This window comes from Ambystoma mexicanum, chromosome 6p (genome assembly GCF_040938575.1).
Source record: "Ambystoma mexicanum isolate Mex_15411 chromosome 6p, UKY_AmexF1_1, whole genome shotgun sequence".
NCBI classification, from domain to species: Eukaryota; Metazoa; Chordata; class Amphibia; order Caudata; family Ambystomatidae; genus Ambystoma; species Ambystoma mexicanum.
The window spans coordinates 973,925,458-973,946,337 of record NC_090935.1 but is presented as its reverse complement, the minus strand read 5'-3'; the positions used below and the strand labels follow the sequence as shown (position 1 = coordinate 973,946,337).

General features: G+C 44.7%; 1 protein-coding gene across 3 annotated transcripts in view; it reads right to left on the bottom strand.

Moving 5' to 3' along the window:
- Nucleotides 1–20,880, bottom strand: part of CSNK1G3 (casein kinase 1 gamma 3) — a 1,399,476-nt gene that overhangs the window by 285,959 nt on the left and 1,092,637 nt on the right. For all 3 annotated transcript variants that reach the window (XM_069625586.1, XM_069625585.1, XM_069625587.1), the window contains one exon: nucleotides 11,520–11,615. In XM_069625586.1, the coding sequence (XP_069481687.1) occupies nucleotides 11,520–11,615 (96 nt within the window). The remainder of the gene's footprint in view (nucleotides 1–11,519; nucleotides 11,616–20,880) is intronic.

The window sequence follows — 20,880 nt, the reverse complement described above, 5'->3', positions numbered from 1 at the left end:
CACCATTAACACACCATAACTGTAATAACAATATCCTTCAAACCTCTACATCATGTTCAATAAAGATTATTCAGCTGTTGTATTAACAATTAAGCATTTATAAGGACAACAAAGCAGGTCAGGTTTCCCAATCCAATACATTTCTCCTCCCCCACTCCCACCAGCTTTCACCCAACCACATCAAGAAACGCATATATTCACACTGGGCACAACCAGTCCCTGACCCCAGGGTCATCATCTATGACGCATCTTCAGTACATATGTCACTTCCAATGCCAAACATCAGTTATGCAATACCATAAAAGCAAGCAAACTCAGCAGATGATGCTAAAATTGTTAGGTGGCCACACATAGAACGTCCAGTTACTTAGATCACATATCCCAGCACTGTTCATTCACATATCCCAGCACTGTTAATTTGACATCACCATAGATTAGATCTCTATATAACTTTTCTCAACCCAGCTCGTTAGCTCTAGCTTGACAGGTTCATAAAAATGATTTTATTCCAATGTGGTTAAGCAACTATGTATTGGCCCATAAACATACTTCATGCAGAACACTTGCATTTTTTCCTTTCCAACATTCACAAACCATTAAACGATCTGTTAGTTATCCATATACACATCACCTGAACTGTATGCACAGAACTCCTCCAGTACCAGAGCCTAGAGTGCTCAATAGTAAGCCGATGAGGAGGTAACCTCTTGTTAAGTCAGGTGAGGGCACATGTCCTCACAAAAACCACAACAGAGGCATCACAGAAGTACATAGAGCAATAGTTGGTTTTACTTTAAACCCTAAAACATCCATGTTTCCTTTACATGTCCACGAGCCATGAAAATAAAGACTTATGCATGCCAGAGGTATCTGTATGATAGTATTCGGCATGTACATGGGTGCTATTTCGCTTTCTGCCCTCGCCCACTTGTCCATCATTCTTCCCTTGGCAATATGCAATCCCCCCATGTCGCATTTAGAGTAAGGCGAATGTAATGAGATTTAAACTGTGCAAAAACTTTTCTGCTTCTCTGACTATTAACATATACCAACACTTGCTTAGTCTGACGATTGACAGTAAATATCAACTTTAATTTCCAACAAGTCTCCCGCTATGGCACTTTAGTATCTGTATTTCTGCAGGCTCTTTCCACAGCCCTTACACTTTATAGCGGTACAATGGATATGTTTTGTATTCAGAAAATAAAGCAGTTTACTGATAAACTTTGCGACTAAACGCCTTCATAACTCACTGCCTCACCTCTGAGCACATCGTACTTCTCCAACTAGTGCTCCCATTCTATCATCCCCCTTCCTCGTTACACGATCGCCTACGCTCGTCATGAAATCGGGCAAGATACTGCATATGCAGGAACATGTGAACACGCAGAAACGTAGAATCACGTTCCAGGAGAGCGGGTGCTTTCCTTGAATATCCAAGGCACCAAACAATAACACAGACAAATGAAAAATGGCGGAGCCCTTTAAAATAACAAATTCATGCAGCTATGAAACTAAAAAAAAAAACAAAAAAAAAAAATACATAAATCAAACGCTTACCCAATAATGATAACATTGAGAACAAAGCACAAACCAAACCCAAAAAGCAATTTAAGTCTTATTTATCCCTTTTTTTTTGGCTGTGCAGTTTTTTTGAGCTGATGGTACTGCCTACATTGGTTCAATGTCTAAATCTGTCAAAAAAGCTTCTGCATTCTTGTAATCAGTAAATGAGTGTGTCTGGCCTTCCACAATGACTTGAGGAATTGCAGGATATGCCATATAGTATTTAAGTTACTTGTTCCTCGCTTTTTCCTTTGCCGTATTAAAACATTTCCTTTTCTTGTGGAGGGGGTTCGTCCTAGCAAAACACTTGCATGGCCTATTTGGCAGGAATGTTATCTACAATTTATAGTGGAAATCGTAACAGCAGAGGGCGAGTCCACAAGGGATAGGGACAAGATTAATGACACGTTTCGGGAGTACTATGATACGCTGTATACCTCCAATACGAGGGTGTCTCATGATGACATCACTCGGTACCTAGAAAGGTTTAGCATTGGGGTGGTTAGACCCTGCAGTGGGAGCGCTGTTGAACGAACCTCCCACGGATGAAGAATTGCTTTAAGTTATCCAATCTTTTCCTAATGGTAAGGCCCCAGGAATAGATGGCATCACTGCCGAACTGTATAAGGCATTCCCGTCTTTAATAAACCCTTCGGCCAGGGTTCTCCCCGAGACTACCAGGACAGCTTTGGTGACTGTCCTGCTTAAACCAGACAAGGATTCCAGACACACTGCATCATATAGGCCACTGTCGTTGGTAAATACGGATAACAAGATTATTGCTAAGCTATTAGCAGATAGACTTTTACCTCTCATGCCAGCCTTGATTCTTCCAGACCAGGTCGGTTTTTATACCGGGCCGTTCTTCACAGAATAACCTGCGTAGATTGTTCACTTTGATGCACAATGTTAATCCTGAGGTGCCTATAGCAGTGGAAGCACTCGATGCGGAAAAGGCATTTGATTCGGTCGAGTGGCCTTTTCTTTTTGAGGTACTCAGGAGGGCCGGGATAGGTTCCATGTTCTTACAATGGATCCGCTTGTTATATACAGCCCCAAGGGCTCTGGTGTATACCAATGGTATCCAGTCTGCCCCCATCTTCCCATTGAGGGGCACTCAGCAGGGCTGTCCCTTTTCCCCTCTCCTATTTGCTCTAGCCATAAAGCCAGTAGCCTGTGCTCTTAGGAAATATCATGCCCATGGGGGGGTATCACTACGAACACAAGTGTATTGTATCTTTGTACGCGGACATGTTAATCTACATTAAAAACCTGCATACTAACCTGAATCCTGTGGTAGAAGAGGTCTTGGAATTTGGGGCTCTGTCTGATCGTTCTATCAATTGGGCAAAATCTGAGGTGCTGCCACTTACCCCCGGCGTTTCCCCTATGGATGTGGGTGACTCTTTTGCATGGTGTCCACTAGGTATTCGATATCTGGGTATCCCTGTGTCTACATCCCCTGCTAGGCTTTAAGAGGAGAATTACCTTGCAGCCTTAGAATTCTTGGAACATGGAGTGGACACGTGGATCAGTCTTCCTCTATCTCAGGCCGCTCACATTTCACTGTCTAAGATGGTGATCTTGCCCAAATTGTTATGTGTGTTCAATAATGTACCAATTTGGCCTCCTGCTTCCTTTTGGCGATGTGTGAAGAGTATGATGTCCAAGTTGCTATGGGCAGGGAAACATCCACGCGTCTCCCTGGAAACTATGTGCCAGCCCTACTCTCAGGGGGGAATGGACGTGCCAGATCTTTATTTCTATTTTCTGATAGCTCAGGCGCTCTACGCCGTGTGGTGGTGGTCCTCCTCAGTTGATCTACCACATTCCCGTTTGGAGAAAGCCATTGCGCATCCTGATCTTCGAGGTCTCCTATGGGCCCCAAGGGAGAGATGTCCCAGGACTGAGTTCCAGCCTACTGCCATTACTATTAGGGCCTGGCATCGGCTTGCGGAGGTGATCGGTGTATCCCAGTGGTACGCTCCTGTGATGGCCATATACCACGTTCATGGCATTCCGCTCACGCATGAGACAGTGTTCATACAGCACTTTTCTAACCTTCAGATTCATACTCTGGTGGATCTTGTGCCGGATGGAAAATTTGTGCCCTGGGAGGATCTCACGGCAAGGGGTCCTTGGAACCCTAAAACATAGCTTCTATATTTTCGACTGAGGGAAGTGCTGAGAACCAGGTGGAGTGAGTTCCCGAACGCCCCGTCCCCCTCCCCTCTCATGTCATGCACTACTGCGCCAGTATCCACTAAGAAGATCATCTCTACCCTGTACGGTGTGGCCCAGATGGCTCAGCCCTCATCTCGGGCTGGCTATAGGGGTAGGTGGGAGGATGTCCTCCTGGGGAAAGAGATGTCTGAGTGGACTGATTCTGATTGCTCTCAGACCAAGGCCATCTCTGTCAATTGCAGATTTCGATTGATACACTTTACATTTTTACATCAATCATATCTTTCCCCCCATAAGATGTTTCCTCTTCAACCCCGGGAGTGTAGGAGGGGATGTCAAACCTCTGGTGACTTCCTTCATGTTGTGTGACTGTGTTTACACCTTTTGGTCGCGTATAGCAGAAGCTATGTCGAGTAGGATTGGCTTTTCCATATGTCTTACCCCTGAATGTTGGCTGTTAGCTTTGATGGATTTTTGTTCTGGGCCACGGGGGGGGGGGGGGGGGGGTTTGGGTTTGTTTACCTGTGGCATTTAGTTAAGGGGGTGTCACTTTCGGTTTGTTGTTGCGTAATGTTTTGTGTATGTTGTAAAATGCAAATAAAGACAGTTTAGAAAAATTAAAAAAACATTTCCTTTTCTCCATGACATCTCTGCTCCATTTTGTTCCCTCCCCAAGACAAATAACCAATTTCACTGGATTTCTTGAGGTTCATCTTGCTGGGTTGGGAACCTCAAGAAATTGACATTGAAATGTTTGGGTCGCTGTTAGGTTTTTGACCTAATGATCTATGTATTCGCTCCATTTCCAACTAAAAAAAGTAAACCTTTAAAAAGACAACTAGTACAAACAGAAACCATAGCAAATCTACCCATAATCACTGCAAAAACTAAAAAAAGAAATACAGGACCATCAAACCAAAAATACCCAATTCTCTGGTCCTTTCAAATTCAGAAACACAACTGCAGTAAATTGCAATTGTTGCAATCAATCCTCTATTCCAATTGCCACCAATTGGGGACAATATTTACTTACATGACTGAGAACAGCTATGTTTAAAAATCATCCCCCTGCACTGAAACGCTAACAACCCTGGCACTATCCACACTGTCTCAGGGATAAGACATGAATTGGACCACTTTGCAAGATTTGTTAAATTCACTGTACACACAGGAGGATCCACAAGAATTTCTAATGTACTTGCTAGAAGTAGTGGAGACAGAACACATCCCTATAAATGAAATCTTACACATTTCATGAACTTGGAAACAAATGTGCAATCTCTGCAACCGTGTTTCACAATAGCATGACGCCAATGAACAATTTGTATATGTGTCCGTACCAAAATGTAATATAATTCCATTTCAACAACTTCTCAAAAATGCAAATCATGACATATTATGCTCATTTTGCAATTCAGACAATCTTTCAAACATACAAATAAATTCACGTGCCCAATAGGTCATATTGATGCTTTTAAGATACAATTCAGATGGCATAAAAATAACTGTAAACTCACTAACTTCACACACTCTCAAGTATCTCTTGGCAAGAAAACATTCACAACAGTATACATAATATACCACACTGCTGCCACATCCACTTCTGGCCACTATAATGCATATGTGAAAAAAGAAGTGGTTGGTTAGACTGCAACACCACTTCCGTTACTCAAAAACTAAGGTTACAAACAAATCTAACAAATGCCTACTTAATGTTCCTTAAACCCAAATGTCATTAAATGGCGCTTTAAATTCACATTTGCAATACTATACAGTTAGAATATGCCAATGGTATCAAACTACTTTAAACATAAAAAACACACAGAAGACAAATATTCCTTACTTACATTACACTTCAATCACTCCATCACCTATGTAATTACTACATGGAGTCAGAAGCAGGACGCTGACACACAGGGGGTTATAAACTTGTGGGTTATAAACATTTAGTTGACAAGCAAAGTCAAAGAAAACTCTATCTTTCCCTATAACCAAGAGAGGTTTCCCTGCCTTAAAGAAAACCAAGAAAGCTTTCAGAACTCCCATAAAACAATAGCTCAATGTCCTTGTCCAACATGCCGATTTCTGACCCTTACTCAAACTAATATAGAAAGGGGAAACTAGGACTCCCAACTGCAGAGGAATGACTCACTTCCTCCGAGTAATGTCCAGTTTTCGTTCCTCTGCTCCAAAATGCAGCAAAAAGGGGACACAAAAAGGTTCTTCAACAAGTAGCAGAAGAAAGGTTTCTTCCCTTTTGTCACAATGTTTACAAAAAACAAGAGGGTAGTTCTCCTTCTCTTGGATTTTCCAACTCCCAGTCAACACCAAGGTGCTGTCTCCCTTCCCCTGGATTACAAATGCAAAAATGTTCATAAGGCCAAAAGGTATTTTGTCTTCTCCTGACCTTTCCACGTACTCCACAGGACATGGGGGAATGACTCCCTTTCCTTGGTATGATCAAGAGGACTCCCCCCCTCCTCTTGATGTGATCATGCAAATGACAGTTCAAGCAAAGTCCCAGACTTACAATCTTCTTGCCTGGTATACTCTCCTGCCAGGACTTAATATTCACAGTCTAATACAATTTCAACACCTTGCCTTTGCAGCTTTCGTACTTTGCTTTTCGTAACAGTTTGCTTTCTCGTTTAAGTATTGCCATGAACACGGTATCTCCTTTGCTGGATGAGGGATTGGTTTCAGACCCAGCTTCACAACCCCTGCGGTTCCCCAGGTAGCGCCCTGGTGTCCTAACTTCGCTTCTATGGGCTCACCGGCTTCTCGTGGTGGCTTACGGGTCTCTCGCGGTGTCCGTTCAGCTCTGCAGCTTCGCCCTGTACTCTGGTAGTGTTTCTCCCACTCCCTAGTCTGCGGGAAAGCTTTGTACTTCATTCCGCCTCGACCGTCGCACAGTGGAACCCTTTTGGAAGTGCCTCTTGCTGGGCAGTTTTCTCCCTGAGCCTTTCTGCTCCAGGATTCCACCTGCAGCACTCCGGTTCCTCGAACAGCGTTGAGAGTAAGAAGACTACATGTGCATCTCCGTGGAGTGGTTTTGAAGGTCCTGACATCAATAGGACTGATAGAAGAACTAGAGTGCATAGCTTGGTTCTCCTCCAGTTATTCTTCAATGCTCTGTCCCAGTACTTTGAGTCGGAGTCAAAGGGGGGCATTTAGTAACCTTTCCAATTTGTCATACAAGGATGGTCTTTTTCAACATGACAATAGGATATGGAGCATTGGGGAGTTGGGTCCTGGGCATCAACCTAGGGTGAGTAGGAGGGTACCATGTTCTCTCTGGAATATCACCCCCAACTCCACAGGGGGAACTCCCTCCCCATGTGATCCTCCCTCATGTTAAGTATGTACATCTTCCATACCATGTTCTACAACTAACCATGTTTTATTTTATTTACAGACAAAAACACAGATGTTCTCTTGTTGCAATGTTCAACTAAGCGCACTATTTTAGCCATGGCCAGTAGAGTAGCCACATTGTAGCAGGCATTGAACCAAAGTAAATATACTATTGTGGCCATGGCCAGTGACAAAATTGTTCAGGTCATGCCCCCAAAAATCTTGGCCCTGGCACCACAATATGTGTTATTACTACTATATCCACAATCCATACGATCATGTCTCAAGCTATATTCCCTTGTTACCATGTGCAACTAAGCACATTATTGTAGCCATTACCAGTAGGCACAACGTTGCAGGCATACAACCCAAAGTAAACATACTATTGCCACGATGGCCAGTGCCCAGATTGTTCGGGCAATGGGCGAACAATCAAGCCACTGGCCATGGCCGAACAAATCAAGCCACTGGCCATGGCAACAACAATATGTACTGTGACGACTACTACTACTACGATAACCACACTCCAATATTCCTATTCTGCTTCTACCTAGGGTTCACATTGTTCAAACTACATAACTACTAGTCACAATTATTAGTACCAGTACATAAGGATTACATTCAAATTAAGCATTGTTGTAGCATATAACCTAACACCATCATTCTCAATGGATGTCCGCAAAGATATTTTGTTGTCTGTGTTGGCTGCGGACAGCAGAAATGACTGCGGACACTTTGCCAAACCCATGGCCATTTTTACAAACAACGCATATAATTTCCCTTTTCTTCTTTCCCTCACCTTCCATAGACCGCTCCTCCTCAAAATAACCAGAATTGTATTTCTCTGAGCTATTCTAGATCACAATGTCTGCTGACTGCTGCCGAAGTTCGCAATTCCAAAACAGCATCAGTTTCAAAATGTTTCACGCTCTTCACAGTGCTCAATTGACCAATTATCGTCCGCATACCATGATAACACATTTTCTGGGCCCTACAATTTGAGAATTTAAAAAGAATCTACTGAACGGATTTGCACCAGATATACAAAAGCACGCTTTTGGGGACAGCCCGCTGCTCATTGAGCATATTTGGTGCTAATCAGTCCGGTGGTTTGTGCTGACGCTGTGAGAATATTTTTTTTCCATTCATGTCTATATGGATTTCAGAAGTTTTGGACACCTCTAACTTCCCACCGACCTCCTTGACGAAACTGAACAAAACTGGGCAAAATAATTCAGAGTTGGCACAATACTTTTTTTGCAAAGTGTTGTGAGGATTTGAACAGCACCAAAGTTATAAGCTACCCAAAAACTGCTCTTCCTATCAGAAGAGCAACTTAACCATAACTACAGGGTCACTACTGCAGATCCTGTACTATATATGCTGGACAACTATTTCTTGCTGATAGACTCCTTTGTTGCTTATGGCTGCTTTTCATACTACAATTCAAACTAATGGGTTTGGGAGGGGAGCCAGCTCACTGCATGTCATAGTACACAATTAATAGTTTCACTTGCGGATTTACAGTGATGGTTGAGGGCGATATACTGACTGGCAATTGCGGTAGGTCTGCGTGGGTGAAGGGATAGCTTTACTATACTCTGGCACATTATAAGATGGTGGCAGTAGTGGCATGGATGGTAAATCTAGTTCTCAACAGATGCCTAAGAGTAGATTGCTAAAACATGGGATGGAGTTGAGAATTAAAATCATGACAAGGAATGTTAGGTTACTAAATTGTTGTAAAAGGTAAGTAAAGGATTGACATATGTGTTGTGACATAGGGTGAACATCCTAGGTTTACTAGAAACTCACTTGCAAGTAAAAGCTCAGTTTTCCATTGGTAGGTCCTGGGGAGCTAGTAAATATTTTGCCTTGAACTCCAATTACGCCCATGGTGTGATGGTCCTGATACATAAAACGCTGCAATTCCATCTGGGGGAGATTGTTACATACCAGGTGGGCAGATATATATATTTATGAGGGGCCAAAATTAGAAATCGTGTTCATATCGTTAACATATATGCCCACAAATATGGATATCCCCACTTTCTACAAGCACATGGGGAGTTGGTTGGCCAGATCGATCGACACGCTAACCATATGTCTGGGAGATTTTAATGCAATATAGCATGTTGAATGGGCTAGAACTAAAGGCATTGCTAGGCCGGTATCTCGAGCTGCAGTGGCAATGCAGAACGGAATGGGTTCTATGCTTTGGCAAAGAGTGGATGTTCTCCATGCTGGGAAGAGGACAGATCTGCATTATTCTGGAATGCATGACTCTTCAACTCTGACAGATGTTTTGTTTACCACCACTGCACTGCCCCGCAATGTGATATCTATGCCCATACCTGTAAGACCATAACACTGTAAGACCATAACACTGTAAAACCATAGCCCTGTCATGATATCACGCAAGATGCTCCTACTGTCAACTCCAAGAAAGAGCTTGAGATTCAAATCTCATTCCTTGAAAGATGCTTTATTCGAAAAGGTGCTTTGTGAAGCCATTTTCCAATACTTCAACCTAAACAAGGGCACTGTGGAGACTAATGTAGATCTATATGAAGCCGTTAAGAGCCATTGTTTGCTCAGAGATATACAGGATAGGGTGGCCATCTTGGAGAGTTTAAGTTTGGCTTCATTTAGGGGCATATTTAGTCTGTGTCCAGTGCCTTGAGTACACAAATCCTTTACATTCAATTGCTTGCCTAATCACCGGATAAAGGCAAATTTGATCAGGCAGAGTTGCAAATTAGCAATGAGAAGATTACTATTTCAAATGTGTATGTTAATATTTTCAAATCCCCTTGGATTCTAACAATTGGAACCAGATTAAACCTATTATTTCCTAACCTTAAACAGGACAAGTGTGTGGTCTATTTGGACATCAACCAAATTACTAATCCCCCAACATGGAACAATTTTAAGTAAAACTTGTTGTATCAAAGATTGAAAGTGTTGATTCAGCAAGCAAGTCTCATTCATAAACCTACAAAGGTAGGCTTTACCTTTTGTCTAGTACTCTTCATTATTACTTTAGTTAAAACCTTATGTAAATAAATCACTTATCAAATGGTTAAACAACCCCCATTTAGAACCAATTATTGTAAGTTACCATTCTCCAGCTGGTACCAAAATGGATTTCTGAGAAACCAACTTTCATAATAAGATTGAGATTGAATGCTACTCAACAAAAAGGAGACCAGTTTTTCCAAACCGGTCCCGCTTTCCCACCATTTCTTTGCTAGAAATTCTCCACATTAGAAATGTTGCTTTCTTACTGTAATAAACTGAGTCGGCTACCTGGGACATCTTAAAATAGATATCTCTGGAGAGCTCTTTACTGAAGAAGTCAAAGTCTAATCTTAAAAAACGTACAAGTTGTAACATAAAATGTGACAATACACTATCCCAATGAATTGCGGACAACTGTGGGAATGGTTGCATGAATAAAATCCCTGTTGCTAGGCGGGAAACATCTGAAGAAAGAACCTGAATAGTGCAACCAATCAGTCTATAAAAGGTGCTAGTTTAGAAGAGAGACACTTTCACAATCATGCAGCACTTTGGACTATACTATAATGAACAGAAGCGATTCTGTTAAAAATCCAAGATTCTAAAACCACTAAATCAAAACAAAGTATATGTTGAACAAGGACCACAAGGAAGTACTCTGTAGTGCTCACAGGACTGCTGAGAAGTAAAGGACTTGTTGTCTTAGCTATAGAGGGTGAATTCACAGTAGGTTTGAAACAACTTACTAGGATTATTCAACGCCTTCATCGCTGTATTGTGGTGTTCTTTGGCCCTTTTAAATGATCTGTGATATCAAGATCATATGTATTTTGCAGCGCATCTGCTTCTCTTAATTTGGTATTGCACTCTCAATGTTCAAAGATGGAGTAAGCTGCCTTTAGGTCTGCCAATTTCGAGATTGAACCACTTTCTGGCCGTCAAATATCCAATTTCGATTTCCACTCATCCATCTACAAAATCTTTATATGACATAAACAGGAGAGTTTGCACAGGCGCTGTCCCAGCTTGAAATGAGGGTAGAAGGCAAGATTGATCATTGGTAAGGATGGGAGCCAAAGACATTTAAGTAAGCAGGTGGGTTACCTTTTCTAAATTTCTCTGAAGGGGGTTGGTATAAATGGTGGATTGAAATGTGTGGGGACAACAGCAAGAACAATGCACAACCAGGCCAGGTTCAATATGTAGCAATTTGATTACGATGTATCAAATGTATTGGGAAAAATAGATGCATCATAATAACATATGTAAATCGTGCCTCAAATATTGATAATGTGACTAAAATAAACCACATTAATATATTTTGTGACAGCACTAAAATAACTTAGTAAGTTATATATACACTTAAGAGCGGATAACACAAGCTTGAATCATACCTGATTTTTGGCTTGTTGCAGCTTGTCTCTGTGCTGGTGTGTTTCTCTGTTTGGTGGCAGTGCAGGATCTGCATGTGATGGACCCACTGGCGTTGGCTGCAAAGTAAAATGTAGGATTGCAACATTAAAAGTAATATTTGAATAGCAAAGTCACATTCGCAAGAGTCCACAAAGGAAGGTAATTTGAATAATAACTGAACACCATTTCACCAAGCTATTCACAAAATCAGGACTAATCAACCGCAATCAAAGAATCACTTCACATTGGAACATTCTAAATGATGTTCGCACCACCATCCAACAGAGCAGTTTAAAGGTAGAATCAAATTTACTAACATTGCATAAACAATATATTATAAAACATATCCCATTATTGACTGAACCAACTGATGGGATGATTGGTATATTGGGTTTATATACACACACGTATACACATTCTCCACTGCCAGATGACTCACTACTGACGATTATCAGAGAAATCTTCAATTTCAGTGCCTTTTTCATCCTACTTGTCCTTCCAGTATTCTCTTCTCCATTGCTTACATAAACAGTTTCTTGACTCACCACTTATCCATTCAAAAACCCCTTTGACAAAATTGAACCGTGATGGTTGGAAAGGTTTGAATGAAACCTAATCACAGGCATTGCTATTTGAAGCCCTCCAGATCACTGTGTTTCAGCCTGCCAACCCATTACAGATGGGAAAACCATACGCAACTCAGAAATCCTAACTCCTTATGCATCAGTTCACAATTAATAAACCATGTTTCAGCCCCGAAAGAAAAGAAACAAAGAAAAGGGAAAAAAAGAGAAATCATAATATGAGCCGTGCACATTGGAACACAAATGGTCACACAAAATATTAGCATGAACTAAAAACTAGACAAATAAGAGTACACATCGTAATACAAATCAATGACATGAAATGATACAACTCAACTCAACTTACAACCAATAATTGACCGGTTCAATAGGGACACCTCCCACTGGCAATCACTCCCACTATCACTAATGGGCAGAGCGGCGCTATTCAAAATGTTGACCCTCCCCAGACTGTTGTATGTACTTCAAAACGCCCCCCTTGCCATCCCCCGAGACACCTTCGCACTCATAGATAGACGCCTTCGCACTCTGCTGTGGGGAGGGAAACAACCCAGGATCGCCCTCGAAACGCTACAGCGATCAGTGTGGGAGGGAGGCATCGGTCTACCATGCATACGCACCTATTACCTTGCAGCCCAGATTGGGGTGGTAAACGACTGGATACACGCAGATCCCACACTCCCCCACATCCGCCTTGAAATAGAAAGCATGACCCCACTAACCCCACTACAGACTCTGTACGCCACCCACGACCAACCCCCGTTGTTACCCAAAATGACACGCCACATTTGCCGGGCCTGGCGGGACGCGCACAAACTAATAGGCTGGAAAGGTAAACCAACACTATCCCAACCCCTATGGCACAACGCACTCCTCCCGGAAATTGTAAAGATGGGCCCCTTCGGTCACTGGTGCGTGAAAGGGATACACACACTAGCGCATGTGATACAGGACGGCCACCTCCTTGACTTTGAGACCATGCAAGAGCGATTCGACCTCGCACCCATGGACCGGTTTCGACATCCGCACCCAATTCCCTGATACGACAACCATACCCCCCTATACTCCCATTGAGACCAACATCCTTTCGCAACACATTGACACCAAGGTCACTTCCACGCTCTATCAAGCCCTCAACTCCTTTGGGGCGACGCAGCTAGATGGGCTCAAAGAAAAATGGGAAAAGGACATAGGTCAAATGGAACCAGAAGACTGGGTAGGGGCATTGATGTCCCCTAGAGAAATAGGCATAGACTCCAAGCTCAGGCTTATACAACTGAGGATCCTCCACCGCACATACTATTCACGCACTGCCATGGCCAAATTGGGGGGACTGGAAGACGGGACATGCCTCAGGTGCAAAACAGAACCTGCCACGTTTTACCATATGTTATGGGACTGCCGAGTCTTACAGGTCTTCTGGGAGAACTGTATAAACAAGATCGCAGCCACCCTGGCGACAACAATCCCCAGGGACCCCAAAATGATACTGCTGGGAATCCGAGGTGAAGTGGATCTCTCGAAATATGAAAAAATATTTCTGGCACTGGCATTGGGGGCAGGCAAAAGATTGATCGCGGCTAGCTGGGGCTCTGCCGCCCCTCTATCCGTGAACCGCTGGAGCAATGAGCTGGACAGATGCGCGGCCTCGGAGCGCCGGATTTATAATGCACGGGGTTGCCCCCGCAAATTCGGAAAAATATGGGGTAATTGGTTGGACGCTAACTGAAATCTGCCGTTGAAAATAGACATGTACAGTTGTTAACATTGGTTACCTGCCCTATCCCACACATGCCTGATGGCTCTCGACCCAAATGGGTTTCTTTTGCTTTTTGAAAACTGCCTTGCTACCATGATCTGATGTATGCCTTTGATTCATGTTTGTTTTGTTGTTTGTGTTCCTAAAACGTAATTAACAGAATTATTAAAAAAAAAACAGTAACTTGTCTTTAGTTCAATGTTCTGTCAGTGTCATGATAGGTAGTGTTCTCATGGGAAGCGGATGGGGATCAGCAGCAGATGAATAAAGATCTGCTAGTCATCCCAAATGTTTCAATACCTTGGGTTCATGATGTGGGAATTGTGGGTTGGACTGTGACATCACAGTGGGGGGTCTAGGGAGGTGTGGTAAGATTTTCGGGAGCCAATCACTGCAAGCTAATGTATGGCCCCAATATGTGGGAATGACATGTTTGCTCCATCGATCTTCCTTCAAAGGATAGATCAAATGTGTCAATGTGCTTTTCTTTGGACATCGCTTTTCATGCAGTTCTGTTCTGCGTTCTGTTTGAATTTTGCATTCCCAGCTGTGCTAAGGCCCTGAATAAATTGTGTTACTTCTTGCTCGGTGGACACTCTTCTTTGGATTACTTTTGTGATTTTATTGGTGTGTTTTTTGAGGCAAACCGCTGCATATTTTTGGTGGTCCATACAGGGACATACTCCAGCTTTCCCGACCAGACGTGCGGATTCCAGCCGTGCCCCCCGAGGGGTGCAGGTTGGCATTTCCAGACAAGTACTCAGAGCTCAACACATAAGAGGCATCGCAGACTCGGAGTTCACAGAGGTCTGCACTGAGCTAAACACCCCCTCTGCTCAGAAGGGGGTGCTGGCCTTTAAAGGGAGACTCTGAGTTCGAGAGGACTCGAGAATATGTGAAATGATACACGAGTGTACCCATGCATGATCGCGCTGACGGGAGGCTTTATTTTTATGGTGTAAAGGACGCACCCTCAAGAGGTGTATGGCGATTGGCCGTAGTAGTCCTAGATTTTAGGTCCATTTATCCAAAAGGCACATCTGCATTAGAGCAGAGGGTTGGGTAGTAATTGATGGACCTTGTTAGACAAGAGTTGCGCGTAGTGCAGGCAATTGGTATAGCTGCGTCATTTTTCTTTTCGGATAAGGAGTATTAAAGGGAGAAGAAAAAGGGGAAGAAGCATATGCGTTAGCGTTTTTTGCGAGCGAGTAGCAGGTTATCGTGATAAAGTGGAAGTTGTTGCAGTTTTTTGTTTATTATGGCTGTGGAAATTACGGAAGGGTCAGAGCCCAACTAACATGTACATATTTGTTTAGTTTTGCTTATTTATTTATATAGTGCATCAAACCCTGATGTATCTGGGTGCATTACAGGTTACATAGTTTCTTAAATAAGGATACAAGGTAAAGAAGATAGTTAGAATTATTTACATAACATTATAGAACATATAGGTAAATGACTTTTCAGAAAATTACTTTACATACATTTACAAGAAGATATTTTCAAAGTTCCTTTACATAAATATACAAGGAGGCAAGGTATTCGGCATATGAACAGGGTGGTAGCTGGTGGGGGGTGGGGCGCAGGTGGGCATTAGCATACATCGAGGGAAAAAAGCCATGTTTTAGTCTTTTTCCTATAACTGTAATAGGACAGGTCTGATCTTAAGGCTACAGGAAGGAGTTCCACCGCTGGGCTGCCATAATCGGGAAGCTACTTCCCCCTGCTTTCTTGAGCTTGTATCTCGGGACCTTTAGGCAACTTGAGTGCAAAGTTCTGGTAGGACGTTCAGATGTATGTTTGAAGAATGTAGCCACTACATATTTAGAGGCCAGGTTGGAGATACATTTGTGGGTGAGGGTTAAGGATTTGAATTTGATTCGACCCTTGATTGTGAGCCATTTGGTAGTGCGTCTGGCATTCGAGATATTCTGCATTCTTGGGATACTTAGTGCAGTTCTTAAGGCATTATTTTGTAGTGTTTGTAACTTGTTGACATTATGTTTGCTAGATCCTAGATAGAGTGTGTTGCAGTAGTCTAATTTTGACAGAATTTGAGCTCTTGCTAAGGTAATGCGGCTATCTCTGGAGAGAAACCGTTTACATGCATTAATTAGTTCGCATGTATAACCTGAAGCTGAAGCAGTCACATTGACTTGTTTGTTCAAGTTCAGAGCTGAGTCCAAGTAAAAACCTAAAGTTTTTACCTCTTTGTAAACTTTGATATTTATACCGTCATTGTAAAATGACTTCAACTGGCTACTAAGTTTGTTGAGTCTGCCTGACGAGCCGATGAGCAGGAGCTCGGTCTTTTCGTCATTGAGACAAAGACTGTGGGTGGCCATCCACACTTGAATAGTGAGGTACATTTTATTCAGCCGGGCCACATCAACGTCAGTGACCTGAAATGGAAATGAGAATCCTAGTGTCATCTGCATATTTAGTGTAGGTGACACCCAGATTGTCAAGGTAATCTAACAGAGGCTTGGTGAAGATGTTGTATATCGTGGGGAGACACATGAACCCTGGGCTACTCCACAGGTTACAGATACTGGCTCCGCTGATGCAGTAGGTGAGAACACTCATGGAGCAATTATTCAGAAAGGATTAAATCCAAGCAATAACTTCAACAGAAAAGTGGGCAGCTGAGGTCAGATGATTAAAAAGCACTTGATCCACTAAATCAAAAGGAGCGGACAGGTCCAGGAGGAGGAGGGCCAGTTCACCCTTGTCCTTCAACTCATCCATTTGGTTCTTCAAATCAATAAGAGCAGATTCTGTACCGTCACTGGGTCTAAAACCTGACTAAATGAGTCCTAGCAAGTTGTTGGCCTCTACGTGTGTTTGAATCTGACGGTAGGCCGCCTTGACTAGGATTTTCAAGAGAAATGGGATCGTTGTTGTCGGTCTAATTCATAGGAATGCAAGGATCAAGATTACGTTTCTTTAAGAGGGGGAGTACTCCTGCATCTTTTAGATTGGTTGGGACAGTGCAAGCGTCAAAGGAGGAGTTGATTAGAGTAGTAATGAAAGGTGCTAGATCCCTAGTTGCTTCATTAATTATTGATGCTGGGCAGGTGTCCCCTTGGCATCTAATTGTTTTAAGAGAAGCTATTATGTCCTCCACTTCGTGGATGGAGACCGGGGCAAAAATTCAACTGATTGACCTGTTTTTTTCTGAATCTTCGGTGCTTCCTGCAATGGTAAGTCATTGGATGAGAGGTTTAGTTTTTTAGCTTCCATTTTCTCTTGCAGAAGAGATATTTTATTGCAAAGCGCAGTTTGGATTTTAGTGCACCAGGTCTCGTCCTTAATACAAGTGTCCATTGGAGGAGAGGGAGACTCTAATTCTCTTAGAAAGACAAAGAGTTCCCTTGTTCTAGAGTTAGCTTTGATAATTATATCATTGAATGTCTCTCTTTTGGTTTGGAGGATGGAACAAGTTACTTAAGTTACTTACCTGTAACTGTTGTTCTCCAGCATGGGTCTGCCATGGATTCACATGCTCATGAATATTCCCCGTCGTCAGGCTGGGAATCCTCGGTAAAGAAAAAAAAAATCAGTTTCAGTTTCACTTCTGAACTGTCTTTCTCCTAAAAACCAATCACTGGTCTCTGGGTCATACTGCCCACAGCCAATGAATGCCCTCTACCTAAGCCCCTCCTCTGGCAGCCATCTTCAGATTTGGTAGCATGTAAATTGGAAGTAGGACCAAGAGAAGAGCCGCAGAGGGGTAGGCGGGAGGGTTTGCATGTGAATCCATGCCAGGCCCATTCTGGAGAACAACAGTTGCAGGTAAGTAACTTGTTCCTTCTCCAGCATGTGGTCTGGCATAGATTCACATGCTCATGAATAAAGACTACATAGCAGTATACACATGCACAACCACGGGAGGTGGCAAGGCTTAACATTAAGCATGTCAACATCTCAACATTAAGCATCTCTTACATCCTCACCTGGCTCACCTTCAAGCGAACTGGTTGCGCAATACTGCTTGGACGACTCTGGACTCCTCCCTGGAATCCCGGTGGACGCAGTAGAATCTCTTGAAGGTGTGCATCGACCTCCACGTAGCAGCCCTGCAGATGTCCAGCAGGGGCACACCAGACAGGAACGCCGTAGTTGCAGCTATTGCTCTGGTTGAGGGGGCTCTCGGACGGCCAGGCAACGGTCGGTTTGCCAACCGGTGACAATGGGTGATGCAGCCAGAGAGCCACCTGGAAATGGAAGCCTTGGAGAGGGCCTTCCCTTATTTCACAGGGCCAAAGTTCACAAACAGCTGTGATGTCATCCATTGTGCGGTCCACGTAGAACTTCAGCGCCCTAGCCACATCCAGTGAGTGAAAAGTCCTCTCAGCCGGCGACGGGAAGAAAAAAGGTATCATCAAGGGCTCGTTGAGATGAAAGTTGGACGGCCCCTTGTGCATGAAGGAGGGATGCGTCCATAGCACTACCTTCATCTCTTGAAATGTTAAGTACAGAGGTTTACAAGAGAGAACCTGGATCTCTCCCACTCGTCGTGCGGAGGTGATGGCCACAAGAAACGCTGTCTTCCACGATCAGAATTTCAGTAGAGCTGAAAGCATCGGCTCGAACGGTGGACCCATGACCCTAGTCTGTACCACATTGAGCTCCCACGCCGGGGCTTCACCGGCGGGAACGAACGGAAAAGTCCTTTGATGAACTCCTTGACCAGGCGGTGTGGGCCCTGGAGTTCTGGTGTAGCGGGAGATAGCCGCCAGATGAATCTTGATGGAAGCATGCACCAGTCCTGCTTTGGCCAGCGACAGCAAATACGGCAGCACCTGAGGAGCCGTAATCCGTAGGGGGTATATCTTCTGTACGGCACCAGACGGTGAACCTCTTCCACTTATGTCTGTAGCATTTCAGTGTAGATAAAGCCCTGGCCTTGGCAAGTACCTCCTTGCAGTACGCCGGGATCTCGTATCCGCCAAACACTAGCGCTGAAGGAGCCAGGCCTGCAAGTTCAGCGACCCTGGGTTGTGATGCAGGATCGCGCCTCCTTCTCTGGTGAGAAACTCTGCGACCACCGGAAGCTTGACTGGAGGGGGCGGTGACAAGTCCAGAAGGTCCGGGTACCATTTCTGTCTCGGCCACACCGGTGCAACGAGGATCATCCTGCACCGGTACTGTCTGAGTTGATGGATGAATTGCAGAAGCAACGACAACGGTGGGAAGCAGAGAAACAGCCCATCCCAGGGGAATGAGAACGCGTCCCCCATGCTCCCCAGTAGGGGAAACCTGCTAGCGAACCTCCTGCACTTGATGTTCGTCGCTGTCGCAAACAGATCGATGTGGGTATTGCCTCATCGTCGGAACAGAAGATCCACTTGGTCCTGCTGAAGCTCCCACTCGTGGCACTAGCACAGCTCCCTGCTTAGGGAATCAGTGGTCATGTTCTTCACTCCCGCCAGATGAAACGGGATGAGGAAAATCCCCTGGGCAACGACCCATGCCATAGTTCCTGCGCCTCTGGAGAGTGCTGGGGATCTTGGGCCTCCCTGCTTCCGGATGTAGAACATGTGGTGGTGTTGTCCATGAAGACCCATATCACCTTGCCTGAGGGACGGAAGGAAAGACTCGAGGGCCCAAAACACTGCCCGTAGCTCCAGTATGTTAATATTCAATGACTTCCCCTCCGGTAGCCACGGGCCTCTTGCGTGCAGACTTCCGGTGTGTGCGCCCCATCCCTCCAGGGAGGCATCCGTCGTGACAGTCTACTGATGATGTGGGGTTTGGATGTCTGCGCCTGCTGACAGAGGTGCGTGGACTCCCCAGCACCGTATTGCTCGACGGAAATCCTTGTCGCAAGATCTTGTCCTCGAAGCTTATCGATACCTGGATCCAACGGGCATCGAGAAACTCTTGCAATGGTGGCATCCGCAGCCTGCTCAGCCGAATGAGGTAGATGCATGACGACATCATGCCGAGAAGGGACTTGATGGACCTCACCCTTGCAATCTTCAGGGTCAACATCCGTTGTACCTTGCCCAGGATAGCCGCTATTCTCTCCTCCGACGGAGATGCCAAGCATGACACCATGTGGAGTCGACACCCCAGAAACAGTGCGTCTTGCGATGGCACCAGGCAGGACTTCGCATAGTTCACCGAGAACCCCAGCTCCGTCAGCAGCTGGACGGATCCCGCCATGTGTGCGATGGCGGTCTCCCTCAATTTCGCTCGGATGAGCCAGTCGTCCAGGTAGGGCTAAACATGGATCCCTAGTAGACGCAGCTGCGCCGCCACTGGCACCAGGTGAAACCCTTTGCACCGACTTTAATCCAAAGGGAAGGGCCTCGAACTGATAGTGTTGCCCTTAAGCCACGAAGCGCAGAAACTTGTGATGTCCCTTGTGAATGGGGATGTGAAAGTAGGCATCCTCCAAGTCCAGCAACGACAGGAAATCCCCTTCTTCCAGCTGTCCCAGCACATGCTGAAGGGTGACCATCCAAAACTTCTGGGATCTAATGTACTTGTTCAGACGGCGGAGGTCCAGGATGGGCCTCCAAACGCCCGTCTTCTTCTTGATGAGGAAGTACCGAGAGTACACTCCGGAGCACCGAAGCCTCTTTGAGACGCGCTCTATTGCGCCCTTCTTCAGCATGGCCAGCACCTCCAGCCTGGCCACGGGTGGTAAGTGAGGACACTTTCATTAGAATTCCAGAGTGTGTCCGTGGATCCAGAGCATCCGACAGTCGGTGTAGATGGACTTCCACACGCTGATTAAGTTCGCCAGCCGGGTGGGGGCCCGATGTCACGGCCAGTTCAATCTTGGTTCGTCATGGAGGCGCCGCCTTGGGAACCTTGACGGCGACCTCCTCCTGACTTGCTGCAGCACCTGTAGGCCTCCTGGGCCAAAGAGCGGGACGGTTGACGATACGACGATGAGCTTCCGCCGAAGCCTTTGAAGGAACCTTGGGACTTGACTCCAGAGGTCCGAAAGGCCGGCCATCGGTGTTGCAGGGTGCCCAAGGCACG